Here is a 17667-nt window from a genome sequence, read left to right as displayed (position 1 = left end):
CATGGGTGACAAACACGTGTTGCTGTCCTTGGACGATGGGTGTGTGTGAATGTCACCCGCACCGTTCATGTCAACGGTGGAAACACCAACCTCCCCAGACCTGGCGTCTGTCAATGTCAGATCATGCAGCAGGTCCTGGAGGGAGAGGAGTTGAGCCATGCCTTCATCTTCCATCGCTTTCAACCTCTCGCTCCTGGTGTAGTCGAGCATGAAGTCGTACAGCTCTGGTTCACTGAAGCCCTCAGTGCTCTCGCTGCCATTTTCGACTGACCTGGCAACCAACTGCAGTTGACTGGAACTCAGCACTGGAAGCTTTTTGTTAATCTGGAAGATCAGCATCCGCCGTGGGGTTACGATGGCCATCGTGATGTCTCACTGGTGACGGTCGCTCTCTGGATGACGTTCAACACAGCAGCCTTCCCTGAAGCTTGGACACCTGGTCTCACCGTCACAGAGACCCTGCTCTTGGATGCTTGATCCCGGACGAGCCCCCAATTGTTACCGGTGCCAGATCTAGGGGAATCTGGGCCGGTACAAGGCCCACAGGCTGGTTTGCGCTGTGGGTAATACGAAGTGGAGAACAACAGTTTTCAATCTTGCTCAAGCAATCAACAGTTTATTAACTCCTTTCAAGTCAAATACTTTAGAATAATATATAAATTAGGGATGGGCACGAGTAGTGAATTCCAAACTCGAGTGATCGAAGGAAGGTAAAAGGATCAATCGAATCTATTTTTAGAATGCAACGCATCTGCAGCAGGAATAGGCCTAATGATGAACGGCAATAATACCAACCAAACATGTAATGCTTATTCTCCATCAAAACAGTCAGAGTTATCAGAGTATTCATTATTTATTTTTGCAAACGTTCAAAACACATTTTCCTTACAAAAATAAATATGCGACTCACAATTTAAATCACGTCGAACCAAGGCCTATAACGGTATAAAAAAAGCAAAAACGAAAAAAGTAGCCTATCCATTGCAAATAATTTAAAGCTGCAAATAAAACTTCAGCAAATGGACTATGGAAATACTCAGCGTTGTGATCTTCTCTACACGGCTGGGATAACCGCTGCGTCTTGCGGCAGTGAAAATAGCCGACACACTTGGTTGCCGCGGGTCTGCTTTCCCGAACTCACCGTTGTGTTTCAGGAGCGTATGTTGCCGCATAGTACTTGTAGTACTCTGGTAGCTCGATTTCGCTTGGCATATTTTACATTTCACCTCATGATCTCCTATTTCTTTAAAGTATATAAATTCTTCGCTGCGCTTTGCTTTAACCGCCATCTCTTAACTTTCTGGGCCATATTTTAACGGTCTGAAACGCAAGTGGGAAAGCGCAAAGCGCAAGTAGCTTTGTGGGCGGTTCTACGGCGCTATCGCTATTTTACAGGTGGATAAATGACACTTCCGCCGCGGCGCAAGTGTCAAAAGGGTTGGTCTGAAGCAGCCTAATTACCCGTAGGTGTGGTTTGGGCGTAACGTGCAATGAACCAATCAGAGCGTTTTCTCGCATCCCCTTTAAGAACGATCGGCGCATGTTCCATGGCGGATTGCTATTATGATGGCGGGTTTGCCAGGCGCACGCAATGAAAGGTTCACCACAGAAGATACCGATGTGCTTGTCAGAGCAGTCAAAGAACGCAAGTTGGCTTTATATGGGGATGGGAGAAACCCACCCAAAATTGCTTCCGTGAAAGCGGCTTGGGAGGAAATCGCCGTAATTGTTTCAGCAGCTGGACAAAATAGGACATCTCACCATTGCCGTAAGCGATACAACGACGTCAGGAGAAGAGGAAAGGCCAAGCTTGCGGCCAACTTGAAAGCACGTCAAAAGACTGGAGGAGGATCTGGCAGTTACCAGGACCTCACGCCAGCAGAGGATATCGCTGCGTCAACACTGACCGCTGAAAGTGTTGAGGGTTTTGGGGGCTTAGAGGTCGGCACCCAACCCGATGCACCAGCTGTCCAACCCCAAGGTACATAAATAAAGTTCACATAAATAGAGATGTCTCGTGAAAATCTTTTTAATCATTTTTGACATTTAATAAATGTAACACAGCCATAAAATAAATCAAAACAATGTCACGTAGCTTCTCAGGAAGAAGACCCTGGCCTCGGGACCAGCGCGCACGGGGCAGCTGAGGGAGCCGCGCGGCGCCCTCAAGCAAGACGCCGTGGCAGCAGCAGCAGCATGAGACCGCAGGACCACCCGTTCCTGCAGCTCCAGCAAACCGGGTTCGACATGCTGGAGCGGGAGCTGGCCGGGATGCGGCGAAACACCAACACCCGTCTGGACCGGGTGGCGATGTTGCTGCGGCCTCTCGGGCGCATCACCTCAAGTTTGGACCGGATTGCGACAGCAATGGAACGTGCATGGCCCCCAAACGACCCACCTCCTCCCCCTGTTGTGCCCCTTCCTCCCCCTGTTGTGCCCCTTCCTCCCCCTGTTGTGCCCCTTCCTCCCCCCATTCCATCTCCGTCCACCCGCTCCTGCAGGAGCACATCCAGCGTCGCCACTCCCGGACCCTCATTTGTTGGATCCCGCCGAGGCAGGCCGCGTAAAAGGCCTTACAGAGGAGGGAGAAAATAAATATTTTTTCCTTCAAATCTTTGCAACTTTTCATTTTTCGTTTTGTATTTTTTTTTTTCATTTACGCCTAACATTTGGACAAGCCGAATAAAAAATGTCTCAAGGACATACTATACTTTCCGATGTTTTGGGCTCACTTTCTCTGACTCACAAGGTTATGAATGCATGGTAATATTTGTACAATGCTAAAAAATAGAGCGGAGATGTCATTAGTTTGCTTACCTCACTATATACGATGCAGCTCCTCTGACAGATGAGCTCTCCTCTCCCGTGCTGCTGCTGGGGCATTTGGACGTAATGGCATCGGCACATGCAGTTCAGCATCACGTCTCATTAAGTCCTCTAATCTATCCTCATTAATGTCATCGACACATCCATGATTCATGGCAATGTTGTGTAAAACACAACATGCCACAAAGAATGCTGCGACTTTTTGAGGACCATACTGTAAAGTACCACCTGACCTATCCAAACACCTGAAGCGCATTTTCAGAATCCCGAAAGTACGTTCAATTACACTGCGTGTTTGTGTGTGTTTCCTGTTGAATGCCATTTCGCGCACTGTTGCTGGCATAAGAAATGGGGTCATGAGCCATGTCTTCAACGGATTGCCGTTGTCCCCCAACAGCCACCCATCCAAGGGAGGATTCCCCTCGAATATGGCAGGAATGGTCGAGTTTGCCAATATGAAGGAGTCATGGCTTGAGCCAGGGTAATTGGCAAAGACATGATTTATTCGACAATTAGCATCGGAAATTACTTGGATGTTAATTGAATGAGTTCCCTTCCGGTTTATGTATGTGAGTGCGTTTAGTGATGGGGCACGTAGCTGCACATGGGTGCAGTCTATAGCACCAAGGACGCCAGGGAACCCATACTTGGTCCAAAACTCCTGCTTAGTTCTTTCCTGGCTGTCAGGTGTAACGGGGAATTTGATGTATTCCCCAGCATGTTGGACTAGACCTGACGTAACTGCATGTATAGCCGAACTTACTGCCGATTGTGAAATGCGTCCAATACAACTAAGGGGATGCTGGAACGACCCAGATGCATAGAAATGCAGTGCCGCTGTAATTTTCACTGCAACGGGGAGGGCATAGGGACAGCGTGCATCAGTCCCCAGCTCATCTGCCAGGAGATGACAGATGTCGGTGACAGCCTGACGGGTCAGGCGTAGCTTACGCCTGCATTCCTCCTCACTCAGGGAGAGATAGGTGTGTCTGGGCCGGTAGACCCTCTCCCTTTGGCGTCTGATCCTGTCCCAAGACGTATTCCATTCCACTGTGCAATAGAAAAATTATGAGTAACCTCAACTTAACTGGTAAGTTGCAGAGTAAGGTTTTAAATGGACTTACAGAAGGTGATTTCGCAGTCTTCAGAATTGTGGTTCCTGATTCTTGACGGACAACCCACTTTGACAGGTGTCCATTCCTTATATAACTGTGTCTCACCAGGTTAATTTGATCCGTCATTACACCTGCTACTATTCGCGTGAATAATTTGGGTAAATGTGTACGCTAGATCTATGCCTATTTATTTTATCTTTATGGACACCTCAATGATTTTCCTTGTGTGGTAATATTTTATTGTCCTTGTAATTATGTATGGTTTGCAAAAATGGGAACTGCTGTCCGTGTAGATGAGAGAAGCAAAGTGTATGCGCGAGGTGCACAAGCAATCCGTATGCATCGCATGCGCATGTAGGCATGCGCCCTTAAAATAGCGTCTGAACAACGCGCCACTGACTTTAAACCAGGTATTTCCTGGTCAGTAGCGCAATGGTTTTCAGAAACGTCAAAATACCGTTTGCGCCAGAACACGCCTCCTCCTTCCGCCGAACCGCCCCTTGGGGCGCAAGATCATTCCCTAATTTACCGGCGAGTGGCGCAGGTGGCAAAAGAGCGCTCTGCGCCAGTTGTAAACTAGCAACGACACATGCGCCAGTGACTAAGTCACTTGCGCCGGATGCAAGATAGGGCCCTTTGAATTCTGGCGTGCCTGCACACGGCACGGCACGCGCCACACAGACATTTGATACATTTAATTTGCTTTGTGCCCACGGCATGCGTTAATGGCGCCGCACAGAAAATTGATACATTTGCTTCAGAAAACTTTTTTTGTGTGTGTATATGCAAACTCGAGTTTGCCTGTCCACCAACCGAGTTCATTTGTAACGAGGAGTACTCGAGTAATCGATTCCTCACGCCCATCCCTAATATAAATATAATATAATAAAAACAATAAAAAAAACAATACATTAATAATTGTCCATATCATAAATAAATAGCAGCATATATATACAAATAGATGGCAGTATTAATATCACATTTCTACATGACTGTAGAATATAATAAAACAATAAATAAACCAATTCATCAATAATTGTCCGTATCATAAATAAATAGCAGCACATATATACAAATAGATGGCAGTATAAATACCAGATATCTGCATGACTGTTGAATGTAATTAAACAACGAATAAACCATTACATCAATAATTGTCCATATCTTAAATAGCACACCAACCGACGACACCAACGGCTTCTGCCAGCTCACCGGCGTCAACCAATAGTATCTGTCTGCGTCCTGCAAGACGGAGGCGTAACTTGTAGTAGGAGGGGTAACTTGTACTAGGAGGCGTAACTTGTTCTTTTCTAAATCGCGGTCCACGCAAGATCTTTCTCTTTTCGCGGTAAACAAAAAACGTTGTAAATCACGGTTCACACGAGATCTTCATTGAAGTCGGGTCTTCCGATATTCATGACGGTAAGTAAATTTAAGGCCTAATATTTGAGGTCCGAGTTGCGGTCATTTATGTACCCGCGCACCACTGCTACATACAGATCACTTCCGCGATTTAGAAAAGTACTAGACACGCCTCCGACTACAAGTTACGCCTCCGACTACAAGTTACGCCTCCTAGTGCAAGTTACGCCTCCTCCGACTACAAGTTACGCCTCCTACTACAAGTTACGCCTCCGTCTTGCAGAGGCCTGTTTCAGGTAGCTGGTTTAACATACTCTGAGTTTAATCCTGCGCTCTGAGTTGGTTGACTCAGAGTTCAGGGTTGAAAAGCAACTCTGGGTTTTCGGTTTCAGAACAGGTGATCAGTGTTGGGTTAATCAACTCTGAGTATGTTCACTCTGGGTTGAGGGTGTGCCTGTTGACTATGAAGAGCCATCATCAATGGATCTCTGATAACATGATCAAACATGGACCAAAAGCGTAGATCCACTTAATTTTCCCCCACGGAATTGGAAATTCTAATGAACGCGTATGCCGAGCAGTTACCCATTTTAACAAATGGGTAACTGCTCCCGCGGCAGCGAGAGCGTGAGAGAGAGCTCGGCAGGAAATAGCTGAACAAGTCAATGCGTGAGTAAAATAAATTAGTAAAATAAAATAAAAATAAGAGGAAAGTTTAATATCTTCCGCTTATTCAATATGTAATTTGTGTGTGTGTGTGTGTGTGTACGCAGTGTTATGACTATGGTCATTTCTTGTGTTCGTTCTGCTGTGTGTTTTTTGTGTGCCCTGTGCTTTTTTCTCTTTCTCCTGACATGCATAAACGAGTGTGCCAGGACGCGGAGATGATTGGTGGACGAGTTGCGAGCCCTGGCCTGTGGTTGGCTGCAGCCGGGAACCAACCACTACAAAGGAGCCAAGATGGCGGCCGTCTGAGGGCAGCCGGTTTTTCCCTCGTCCTCTTCCGCTTCCAACCGGCCACATTGTCGTTCTGTCTTGTGGGACATTACCTGATAGTTGAAAGTTAACGTGTGTGATCGTAAGGGTGGACTGCCAGTTTTGTTTACGGTGTTTTCTCTTGTTTTACTTAGATAGGGAGGTAAGATTTGTAGTTTGTTTTCTTAAAGCTAGTTTCTTACTTTCTAGATAGGTTTGTGTTATTTGTTATTTTGGCCTTGGTCCGCCCTGAAGTTTATCTTGTATATCTATAGATTTATTTACCTTGCATAAATAAATCTTTCCTTCACACCACTGATGATTTGGGTTGTGGCTACTTGGGAGTTGAGGAAGACAAGGGCTCATTCATGTTAGGCCCTAGGCACCCCTAGACTGGGGCGTAACAGCAGGAACAACCCGAGTTGCCCCAAGAGGACTTGGCAGCAAATGAAGATGAAGTACAAAAATATAGTTCAAACAGGTATCTAATGTTTAATTGAAATCAAATCAATTGTGCTGTTTTGCCTGCTCTACCTAATTTAACAGCTATATTCAACATGTGATGGGCCTATATTTAAGCAGTAAATGTAAGTAGTACATTTCTCAGCCACCCCAACATTGCCAATATTTAATAAGATTTAGATATATTAGAAGGCTACTCCTAGGCAAAATCCATTATATATATATATATATATATATATATATATATATATATATATATATATATGTCTTCAAAATAGCGCTTACTGAATATTAGGGTAACATTTTCCTCCATGTTAGCAAATCGAAAAAAAGCAGAGCCCCGGCAGACTGGAGGGGGTCCACCTCTGCAGCCCTCACAGAGGCTGAGGAGATGGCCCTCAGCCAACAGAGTATGCGTCCTGTGGCTGAGGGCATCCCTGGGGGGAGCTCCTCTGATCCCCCCCACCCCCCAGGATAGAAGTGCCTTTATAAGAGGTTGGTTATTCAAAATAATTAAATATGTACACGCAACCCGGCGCGTTGCAAATTAGATGGGGCAATATTCTGGCTCAAGTAATAATTTCACTGTCTAATGATCTTCTTCCAGTTACTGATGGCGTCATCGCCCTACTTGAACCAGATGCCCTCACCAACCTCCATGCAATTGTAACAATTCTTCACCTTCCACAGATTATTAATAATGTCTTGGTAATTGCTGAACACAACCGTTAATGTCATTACAGGAAGATGATGGAGAACATTGTCTGCGGCATTCGAAAGGGAAGCGGAAAGGCCTATTGAGGTTAACACCTTTTAAAAATAACCTCTAAAAGTTGATGATAGCGTTGTACAATTTAAAACTGACATCTACCTTCTCTCAAACAGGATGAAATCAAATCCAATGAGAGGCCACCCACTTCTAAATCACAGCTTACCTCTGTAAGATTCTCCCTGGAATTATAATGAAACGCTCTACTTGGCAGTGTGAAATCCAATCTCATCTTTTGCATTCCTATAGCTTCCAGTCAAAGACTCAAAGACTCTCTATCTAGAAAAGCAAATACACAAAGCAGACTTGGAAATGGACCACCTTAGGCAAAAGATGCAAAAGGATGCTTTGGAGTGTGTGTGTGTTAAAGTTAAAGGTGGGTGAGGTGCAAACTGGGATACTGTTCCCTGCTCTAAAAACATACCCAATATGAATGACATTTTTTGTGCTTTCAGGAAATAAAGAAATCCTCATAAAAAGTAGATTGTCTTTATTAGAACACGGGCTGTGGTGGGACAAGTTATTTTGTTGAACAGTTTACTCAAAGGGTTTTACTCCAGTGAACAATGCAGACGATTATGCTGAGCATGTGCATGTAGAGAAGAAGCATCTGGTTAAAAGCAGTACCAGGGTATTTTCTGCCTTGCATTCTTAATATGCGTTTCTTGACTTGCAGCAGTTATAGGTCCGTGGTTAGTCAGCTACTCTGATCATGGGAAAGCCACAACGTTAAAGTGACTGTAGTACAGAGCGGGTGGGATGCACGGGGCGGATCATTCTGCAAATGCGTTAATTGCATTAAAAAATATATATATTTACTTAAAGCATGCCCCCGGTGCGTTTGAGAGTTAACATGGGGGCTGAGAAGGTGGTCTAAATAAATGATAAATTGCGCTGAATAACGATAGCGCTCGTGAAGAAAATTATCAGGAAAAGAAAGTATATCCAGCCGGGGTCCTAATAATCGTTCCTCACGGAGATTCCCTCTGAGGATCGCAGCCTCTACGTCCGCAGGCTCTCGTAGAAAAGGACATGCCATTTCTAACACTTCCTTCTGTCGGAGAGCTGCCTTCAGCCTTATAGACAACAAACTCAGAGTAGGTCTAACCACCTCCCGAGCAGGTTAGACCCACGGCGTATGTTGCCGCAGCAACTAAAGGCCGATTTATGCTCAGTTACGTAAGCGTAAGCGCAAGCGCAAGCGCAAGCGCAAGAGGCCCTTGCGCGCCCTTGCGCACCCCTTGCGCGACTTCTCACGTCTTGCGTGTGTCGGGCGATTTTTCTAGACTTTACGCGAGCCGCGCAGCCTGCAAGGCTGTGATTGGTCTGCTGGTCTGGTTACTACTTCCTGTCTGGAGTATCACATTTCTCTGCCATAGTTCACTGAATGTGTAGAACATGACTGGGAGGCGGTTTATAAACAGCCGACGACGACGCCCACACACAAATACACAATATAGGCTTCACTTAGGTAGTCTTCAACCAATACCAGGAAAATCTCCTTTTCATGGTTCAATTTGAGAAACGCTGCCGTAGGAGGAAGGAGGGTGGGTGGTTTGATAGAATGGAACCCGGCAGGCTCATATACAAAAGCATTAACGTGAAGTGAAGTTAACTTTGCTGCCAACACATTATGTCGTTTTAAAATGTAGAGAGATATGCACATTTATACAACCCCATCACCCCTGTTCCTCTGTCTGTTGCCATCATTCACTGTGTATGGGGAGAACACGATCTGGCACATAAACAAACCAACGACTCCCACAGACAAAGACGTCATTCTCGAGGTCGTCTTCAACGAAAAACTTTACTCCACATATTACTCCACCTACTGTTCTGGCGGTAAATTGCTTGGCAACACGCGCAACCTAAAAGGGAGCATGAATTGCTTTGAGTAAATTTTGCGCAACAACGTAACACCAACGCTGAAGCATGCAGCCGCCTTAACTCTCGGTTGCGCTGAACCTGCTACCTGAAACGGAAAACCCAGAGTTTCCATTAACTCAGAGCGCACAAACTCGGGGTTGCCTCAAAACCAGCTACCTGAAACAGGGCTCAGGACGCAGACAGACCCAACTCGCGTCAACCGCTATCAACTAGATTCAAAGCACTGCAAATCACTCTTTCAAACACAACAAAGCTCCCCAAACACAACATGAACAATCGCACCGCCCATAGGACTGCGTGATAGATTAACCACAGTTCAATGGAATATAATAAGACATACCTGTGGGTAATACGAAGTGGAGAACAGAGGTGCGTTCAGAATCGCAAACATAGGCGAACGTTCGCGAACGATTTTAAACATTTTCCGTTAAACGAACATAAGCAAGCAAACGTTTACGAACATAGGCAAACTGTCTGAAGAGGTAGTTCTCCACAAACAGAGATGGATCGCGGACTGCAAGAGATGTGCTCCCAGATGGAGATTAACATGGGTAGCCTATGTGTTGAATTTCATGAAAATATCGTATAGCAGTTTGAGTTGTTAATTTATCTTTGTCTCAGTTACGTTGAGAAGCGTATTTTTTCTGAAAGTGTAAATGAATGCTAGTCTTATTTCCTTAAAGGCACCCAGTGCAACTTTCGAGGCAAAAATGAACATTCAATTTCTAGTCTTTTTTACACGTAGTATATTTCAATAACTCCCTACCATTACATATCGATATTCAAGGAGCGAAGATGAGACGTCGTTGTGTGGTGAGAACTGATAGAAAATCGTAAACAAAAACAATGGGCGACATTTTCTTTATTTATTGCGATCTCACAAAAATAAACAGGATTCCAGTCGGCAATCCTCGGAACAAGACCGATGAGTCCCGAACGCTTCCGGAGATTCTAAAATGTGATCCTGTCACAGGTTCTGTTTGCCAATGCGAGAATTGTTTTCTAAGTGTGTACATACTTTACGATACGCACACACATTCAAATTTTGTACCATTTTGTACCGTTTTGTGCCGTTTTGTACCGTTTTGTGCTGCTTTTTCTGCGCCCGTGGTTTTCTCATTTCTGTAAGGATGGCACATCGTCCTCCCCGAGCAACAAAGCAGAAAGCCCTGGAGGGTTTTCACCTGATGGAGGAAGATTCCAGCAACGAGGTATGTAGAAAAGTTTTGTTTTCTAACTTTTGCGTGGACCGTAACGTTATGTGTTGTCATCGATCACCGGTCTCACTTAGTATTCTCTAATAGATATGAGTAGATAAAGTAGATTACTTACCTGTCAACCACCTTCAGTTCCGATTTGATAAGTTTTCCCATTTGTATAAGTTTGTTTTCATGGAAGGTCGATTTGATGAATTTTGCGTCCAGCAAGCCATTTTTTGGGGGGGATTTATAGCATCTACCGTGGAAAATAGAAGCCAGGCGGCAATTTACCCGCCGATATTCCCTAAAGTCTACGCTTCGAACCTAATGTAAACAACAGTGGAGTATAGCATTTCAATGACCCTGTCACCTTTCTCGGTCGAGTGCTAATTATGGAAGATCTGAACCACACCAATATAAAAACAAGAGAATGCATATTGCCCTTTATCCGACCGCCAAACTTAGTAACTATAGATGAAAACCTATAAACATGATAATCACTTATTAGGCCCGATTTACATTACTGTTCTACACATCGTACAGCAATTTCAAAGTGTAAAGCGGGCCTTACTTTTCATCTTGAATCATTCTAGTACCCTTTCTCATTCATCTTTTACTGTCTGGTCTAGGACAATCTGGGGCCACAAAGGGCATTTGCCCGACACATGGCAGAGAGTGTATCATCAGGTCCGGCCACTGAACCACTTCTAGACATGGACATGTCCTCTGCGGATATGTCCTTTGAGATGGACAGTGATGAGAGTAATCTCGACAGTGCCAGAAGTGGAGGAGAAAGTGAAAGAGGAGCCAGCAGAGGAGCAAGGGGAAGAGGTGCAAGAAGTGGCGCAAGGGGACGAGGGGCAAGGAGAGGAGGAAGAAGGCAATACAACCCCCCACTAGCATCGGTGGAGGAAAGGCACAGGGTCCAGAGACTAAGGGACGGCAGAGTCAATAGAATAAAGGTGATGCTGGCTATCTTGTAGATAAAACCATGCGCTCCCAAATAGCGACGTCACGTGTTCGGAAAACTCTGAGGCTTGCCGACTGGAATCCTGGGTTATTTTTTGTAGGTTACAATAAATAAAGAAGATGTCGCCCATTGTTTTTGTTTACGATTTTTTATCAGTTCTCACTACACAACGACGTCTCATCTTCGCTCCTTGAATGTCGATATGTAATGGTAGGGAGTTATTGAAATATACTACGTGTAAAAAAGACTAGAAATTGAATGTTCATTTTTGCCTCGAAAGTTGCACTGGGTGCCTTTAACATACGTTAGCTTTGTTGTGTTTGACGTTTTTATTAGCTTATGATAGATACCCAGTAAAGACATTTAAATATGCTTGATTGAAAATTAAAATATAATAATCAGATATTACCTTATCTGAAAGGTAATAGTTGGTTGTGAGTAATACGTAGGCTATTTAACAAAAGTGTGTTGAGTAGAAAAGTGCTACATAGTTCCCGTACGACCCTGGTGCTACACAAAGTGCTAAAAAGTAGCGCTTTAGCTGCTAGTTTGTAGAACAATGTTACGCCCACAGTTGTAAGATGTGTCTGCATTTGCTGCTGTAGGGTGCGTAGAAAGTTGAGGTTTGTTACAATGTAATATACATATTCACGGTACCGATTTCCTCTCCGATCCGCAGACGCACTTGACCAGCCACCAGCGGACGAGGTGGTAATCATTGGCAGTAAGTGGAAAGCTGTAGCAGCTCATGTATGTGATATAAGGATAGTGTTCCCCCACTTAAAATATCACCACTAGGTCACTACAACACTGATGCTTACTGTATGTTAGAAGGACCACCCAGTTTGGGGATTACTGTAGAAAGGTGGCTAGATGGTGGTGACTTATCTGTGAGGCATTACTGCAGGAAGATCGTCATTTTGTTAAGTAGGCTGGGTTAACTTAGGGGTTAGTTTTGAACATGCAACTAGTCTAGTATTATTAAGTGTGACTGTCTTGAGAGTGTAGAAGAGTGTCAAATGTTGTCTTGTTTGTTTACATTCCAGATAACTGGCCCCACACCGCTGTTTTGCTCCTCATAGAGACCTGGAGGTCTCTTAAGGAGAAGTTTGAGTGTCCCACCATAAAAAAAAAACAAGCTTGGGAGATGGTTGCGGAGTGCCTCAGAAAGGAAGCAGTTAATGTGAAATGGCAGATGTGTGACAACAAGTGGAGGAACCTTAGGCACAGGTAAGCAAAATCACAAAAACTCAACCCCATGAAGAGGAGAGTCACTCTCGCACACACTTACCTAAACAGCTGGGTAATTTTCATCTCAACATTTCTAATGCTCTTTGCTCTGCACTTTTTGTCTATTCTTTCTATAGATACAAAATCATCCGTGATGGGCATGGGAAGACAGGACAGGGCCGGCGAAAGTGGGAGTATTTCGCCGTGCTGGAAGAACTTTTTGCTGGCGACCCAGCTGTGCAGCCCACAGTAGTCATCTCCTCAACCCCAACATTCACCATCAACTTCAGCTACCATGACTACGCCACCGGTGAAGCCGAAAACAAAAAAATACAAATTGGATGACAAATTAGAGGAAATCATTAAATTACAAAAAGAAACGATAGCTTTTCAAAAAGAAAGAAATGACATCCTTAGGCAATTCACTGCAGCCATGGTTCGCATGTCTCAGGGCAATGAGCAGTAACTTATTCCATTTATTAATTTATGTAATTCCAAGGCAATATATAATAAACACAACAAACAATATACTTGACTAATTAGTGATTCATTTATTAACTCTTTTAGGCCTATTCTGACCTATAACATTGCCGCAATGTCCTCCCTCTTTTGCTGTGCTGCTCTCCTCTGTACCACCCTAGGCCCATCTACAGTGGGAAGGACATCATCAAGACCATCGGCGTCCACAATTACTCCCTCATGGATAAGAATTAAATTGTGTAGGACACATGTGCTGGCAATTACTTTAGGAATGGTATCAAGTAGGACCATGTCAAGGTGGTGGAGTCTTCTCCATTTGCATTTTAAAAGTCCAAAGGCACGTTCAATGTGCACCCTTGTTGAGCTGTGGATATTGTTATAATTTTTTTGACGCTCAGTTAAATGTCCATTGTCTCGGTATGGGACAAGAAGGTTTGAGTCGAGTGGGTAGGCAGAATCACCAAGTAAATGGTACTGGGCAGGGAGGGGATGAGCCGTCAGCATGGCCTTTAGGTCACTGTTCCGGTACACCCTTGAATCATGTACAGATCCAGCATTTCCAGTGTGTATGTGTGTGAAACGCAACTGGCTGTCACATACAGCCTGTAGCTGGAAACTAGCATATCCCTTTCTGTTAATGAAAGCATCTCTATGGGTTGATGGCCCTTTGATGGGGATGTGAGTGCCATCAAGGCATCCCAGGACACCAGGGAAACCTCCCTTTCGCTCAAATCTTTCAGCCGTAGCAGGGTATTGTTCAGCCGATGGCCAGCGTATATATCTCGTCACTAATGCGCTGAGGCCCTCAACTACTTGCATCACATAGTAATGTAAACTGCCCTTGCTGACCCCAAACCTATCAGCCACTCCTCTGAAGGATTCTTTGTTGGCTAGCAGCCACAGTGTTGCCAAGATGTGTAGCTCCAGTGCAGGTTCATCACATTGATTTAGATGAGGTCCAAGGTCTTGGCAGAGTATCTAAAATAGACCAAAAGACCATAACTATATAGCTTAGGCCTACTGTATTTAGTGTACTGTTATTTCTTTTTTTTATTTGATGTCTATTTTCATTGTACATATCATTTCCTTGTAAACATGAGCTGCATTTCCTTTCATGAAAGGTGCTATATAAATAAAGTTGAATTCATTCTTCTTCTTATTATTATAGCCTATATGCAGCAATGGAGCCTAAACTATATTGAAATCATTTACTCCTTTCCTACACAGAAAGCAATAGATAAAACGTTTCATATAGCCTATCTACACCCTTACTTCAACTGTTGTCTTTTGCATCATAAAATGCGATTTGAACGTTATATCGCAGTAAGTGGGTACAACTTCGGCGACGTAGCCCTCTATTCTTGAATTTTCCGTACTGGTTGTCTGCAGTAGGCTTTCAACGAGGTCGACCACTTGCAAACCCTCTTCTGTAAACTCTTCCATTAACATGGAGGCTGCCGCTAATACCATGGCCTTCGTATCCATTTTTTTCGTTGACAGTTTGTTTAGAACGGTGTTCAAAAATCGTTCAAAATTAATTGTTTAATGTCAACGCGTTCGTTGCGAACGTTCGCCTATGTTCGCTGAACTTGAACGCACCTCAGTTCTCAATCTTGCTCAAGCAATCAACAGTTTATTAACTCGAGCTACGTCTCCATGGCAACCCACTGCGTCAACAGTGCCATCTAGTGGCAGGAAAATAATACAATAGCGGTTAATATTAACCGCTATTGCAATTAAGCGCTAATACCAGAAAATGGTTGGGGGGGAACTGTTTTATAAAACAAGCCATTTTCTATACCCGTTACATATACAGATTCAATATAACGATCAGTGGCGGCTGGTGATCAAAAATGTTGGGGGGGCACAGTAAGTCAGGGGGTCTGGGGTTCCCCCCCCCCCTCCATGAAAAAAATAGAATTTAATAGATTTGATTTCCTGTATTCTGGTGCATTTTGGGGATGGCCACTTTTACCTACTATTCATTCTGATTCATAGCCTACATCCTGACTTTCAGGGCCTGGACAAGCTTACACGGCCTATACAGACCTACTTTATGGCCATTCAACCAGCCATTGCTATTTGACCCATTGTTGTTATTCTGATATTGAGACAAATCATGATCAATGTCTACAAATGCAGTTAGAAATATGGGACAGTCGCTTTATTTTGTTTATATGCTGCAGGCCGAAAGACTAAATGAATCTGTAACTTACTTGCTCCTTTTAATAACATTGCTTGGAGAGTCCAATTCCTCCACTGAAAAGGGTGGAAAGTGCTTACAACTCTCTGCTAGTTAGCGATCTATCTATACTTTACACGTAGTTGTGTTGCGCAATTGCTGCTGAGGGAGGTAGCCTATTTGATTGATTCGCTGAATTGTCCAATCATGTGGTGATGACAAAAAAGGAAAGCGATACCATTGGCCTGGGGCGCACACTGGTGCGACCCAAGGGCGAGTTCTATTTCATGTAGGCTACGTCGTCTAGGCTTCGCCGGCTTGTCCCGACTGAAAAATGTCACTGACTGAAAATGTCAACTATGCACCAATCAGCGTGGGCACCGCCACATTTCCCACGGTATCGTGTCTATGTAAGCCGGTGTATACCGTCGCTCATCCTCCCTTTTCTTTCAGCACTTTGCTTATCAGCAAAAAATCGAGAATACATTAAAGGTCCCATGACATGAAAATCTCACTTTATGAGGTTTTCTAACATACATATGAGTTCCCCTAGCCTGCCTATGGTCCCCCAATGGCTAAAACTTGCGTTTGGTGTAAAACGAGCACTAGCTGTTCTGCTCGCCTTTGAAAAAACGGCTCAAGTGCGCTGATTTGGAATGTCTGTATTCATGACGTCATCAGGAATCTCAGCTCCTCCCCTTACTCTGCCTGGCCCGCCCAGAGACGTTGGCCCTCCAATGAGACTCGACCGTGCGAGCGCCACGTGTGTGTGTGTGTGTGTGTGTGTGAATACACACACTGTAACGCAAGTGTTTCTTGTCGGTTCTTTGACGTGTCTTGTATTTCCACAACGAGACTGTTGTGGGGGTTATCTGAGCCATGGTTGAGAAGGAATTGGGGGAAAGGAACTTTGGCTTTGACTGGCTGAAGTACATGAACTGCGACATGCCGCCGGTTGCCGCGAGGCACCATCGCCCGGCAGCGGGCAGCCGGCAGCAGGCAGCGCCCGGTTCAGTCGACTTCAGGTTGATGTGAAAGTGGAAGAACCAGAGACGTCGCAGAACCCGACAAAGTCGTTTGTGATTCATAATATCGTCTGGAGGCGCACACAGCTTTTGGCCGTGATAATATGTATTAAATTATATAGATTTCTATGTATTATATGATATTATTTAGATATAGAGCTCCAGGACTGTAACGCAAGTGTTGTACACTTCCTTATTATTTGGATAACCGTTCTGCTTTTGGCGTTATGGCGCATAACACGTCGGACTCTCGTCTCTGGTATTTCTACAACGAGACTCGTATTGGGGGTTATCTCAGCCATGGTTGAGAAGGAATTGGGGGTAAGGAACTTTGGCTTTGACTGGCTGAAGTACATGAACTGCGTCATGCCGCCGGTTGCCGCGAGGCACCATCGCCCGGCAGCGGGCAGCCGGCAGCAGGCAGCGTGCGGTTCAGTCGACTTCAGGTTGATGTGAAAGTGGAAGAACCAGAGACGTCGCAGAACCCGACAAAGTCGTTTGTGATTCATTATATCGTCTGGAGGCGCACACAGCTTTTTGATAATATGTATTAAATGATATAGATTTATATGTATTATATGATATTATTTAGATATATAGAGCTCCAGGACTGTAACGCAAGTGTTGTACACTTCCTTGTTATTTGGATAACCGTTCTGTCGGACTCTCGTCTCTGGTATTTCTACAACGAGACTCGTATTGGGGGTTATCTCAGCCAAGGTTGAGAATGAATTGGGGGGAAGGAACTTTGGCTTTGACTCCCTCAAGAACATGAACCACGACATGGAGGAGAAAGGGATTGTTGGCGGCGAATGTCTCCAGCTTGAGACCCGCTGAGGGACCACCGCCGGAGGCGGAGGTGCCTAAGCGCTGCCCGGCAACGATCCCTTTCTCCTCCTTGTCGCGGTTCAGTCTACTTCACATTGATGAGGACGTTGAAGAACCAGGAACGTCGGAGAACCCAACGCGGTCGTTTGAGATTCATAATATCGGCTCACACAGGTTTTGGCCGTTATAATATATATTATATGATATAGATATCTATGTAGGCTATATGATAATATTTAGATATAGAGCTCCAGGACTCCCGTGTGTTCTAGAATATTTACAGAACACGGCTAAAGGCTGTGTGCGCCTCGCCATTGCGATACATCCACTGTAAACAGAGCGCATGGTACCGTGGCT

At 44.6% G+C, this 17667-nt stretch overlaps 1 protein-coding gene and 2 long non-coding RNA genes across 4 annotated transcripts; all 3 read left to right on the top strand.

Moving 5' to 3' along the window:
* The first annotated feature begins 1563 nt into the window (after positions 1-1563).
* On the top strand, positions 1564-2715 carry LOC132473453 (myb-related transcription factor, partner of profilin-like). The gene is made up of 2 exons (XM_060073596.1): positions 1564-1981; positions 2096-2715. Exons 1-2 carry the CDS (start codon positions 1564-1566, stop codon positions 2593-2595), a joined length of 918 nt encoding a protein of 305 aa, XP_059929579.1. The 3' UTR covers positions 2596-2715.
* A 2874-nt stretch (positions 2716-5589) lies between these two features.
* LOC132473344 (uncharacterized) lies at positions 5590-7601 on the top strand. Of its 2 annotated transcripts, XR_009529341.1 has the most exons (5): positions 5590-5972; positions 6689-6759; positions 7059-7235; positions 7348-7406; positions 7484-7559. It is a non-coding gene; the product is annotated as an uncharacterized LOC132473344 (long non-coding RNA). The 2 variants fall into 2 exon arrangements; XR_009529340.1 differs by having other exon boundaries at positions 7348-7601.
* A 4279-nt stretch (positions 7602-11880) lies between these two features.
* On the top strand, positions 11881-13069 carry LOC132473495 (uncharacterized). The gene is made up of 3 exons (XR_009529418.1): positions 11881-12289; positions 12612-12795; positions 12933-13069. It is a non-coding gene; the product is annotated as an uncharacterized LOC132473495 (long non-coding RNA).
* Positions 13070-17667: the final 4598 nt, after the last annotated feature.

The sequence above is a fragment of the Gadus macrocephalus genome, chromosome 15 (genome assembly GCF_031168955.1).
Source record: "Gadus macrocephalus chromosome 15, ASM3116895v1".
NCBI classification, from domain to species: Eukaryota; Metazoa; Chordata; class Actinopteri; order Gadiformes; family Gadidae; genus Gadus; species Gadus macrocephalus.
Note: the sequence above shows the minus strand (reverse complement) of the source record. Positions and strands in the feature narration are given on the sequence as shown.

Excerpts from the sequence above, each read along its gene's own strand:
- LOC132473453 (XM_060073596.1), top strand. The coding sequence starts at position 1,564 with ATGATGGCGGGTTTGCCAGGCGCACGCAATGAAAGGTTCACCACAGAA. Across the intron at positions 1,982-2,095 it reads ACCAGCTGTCCAACCCCAAG|CTTCTCAGGAAGAAGACCCT; the intron begins GTACATAAATAA and ends AATGTCACGTAG.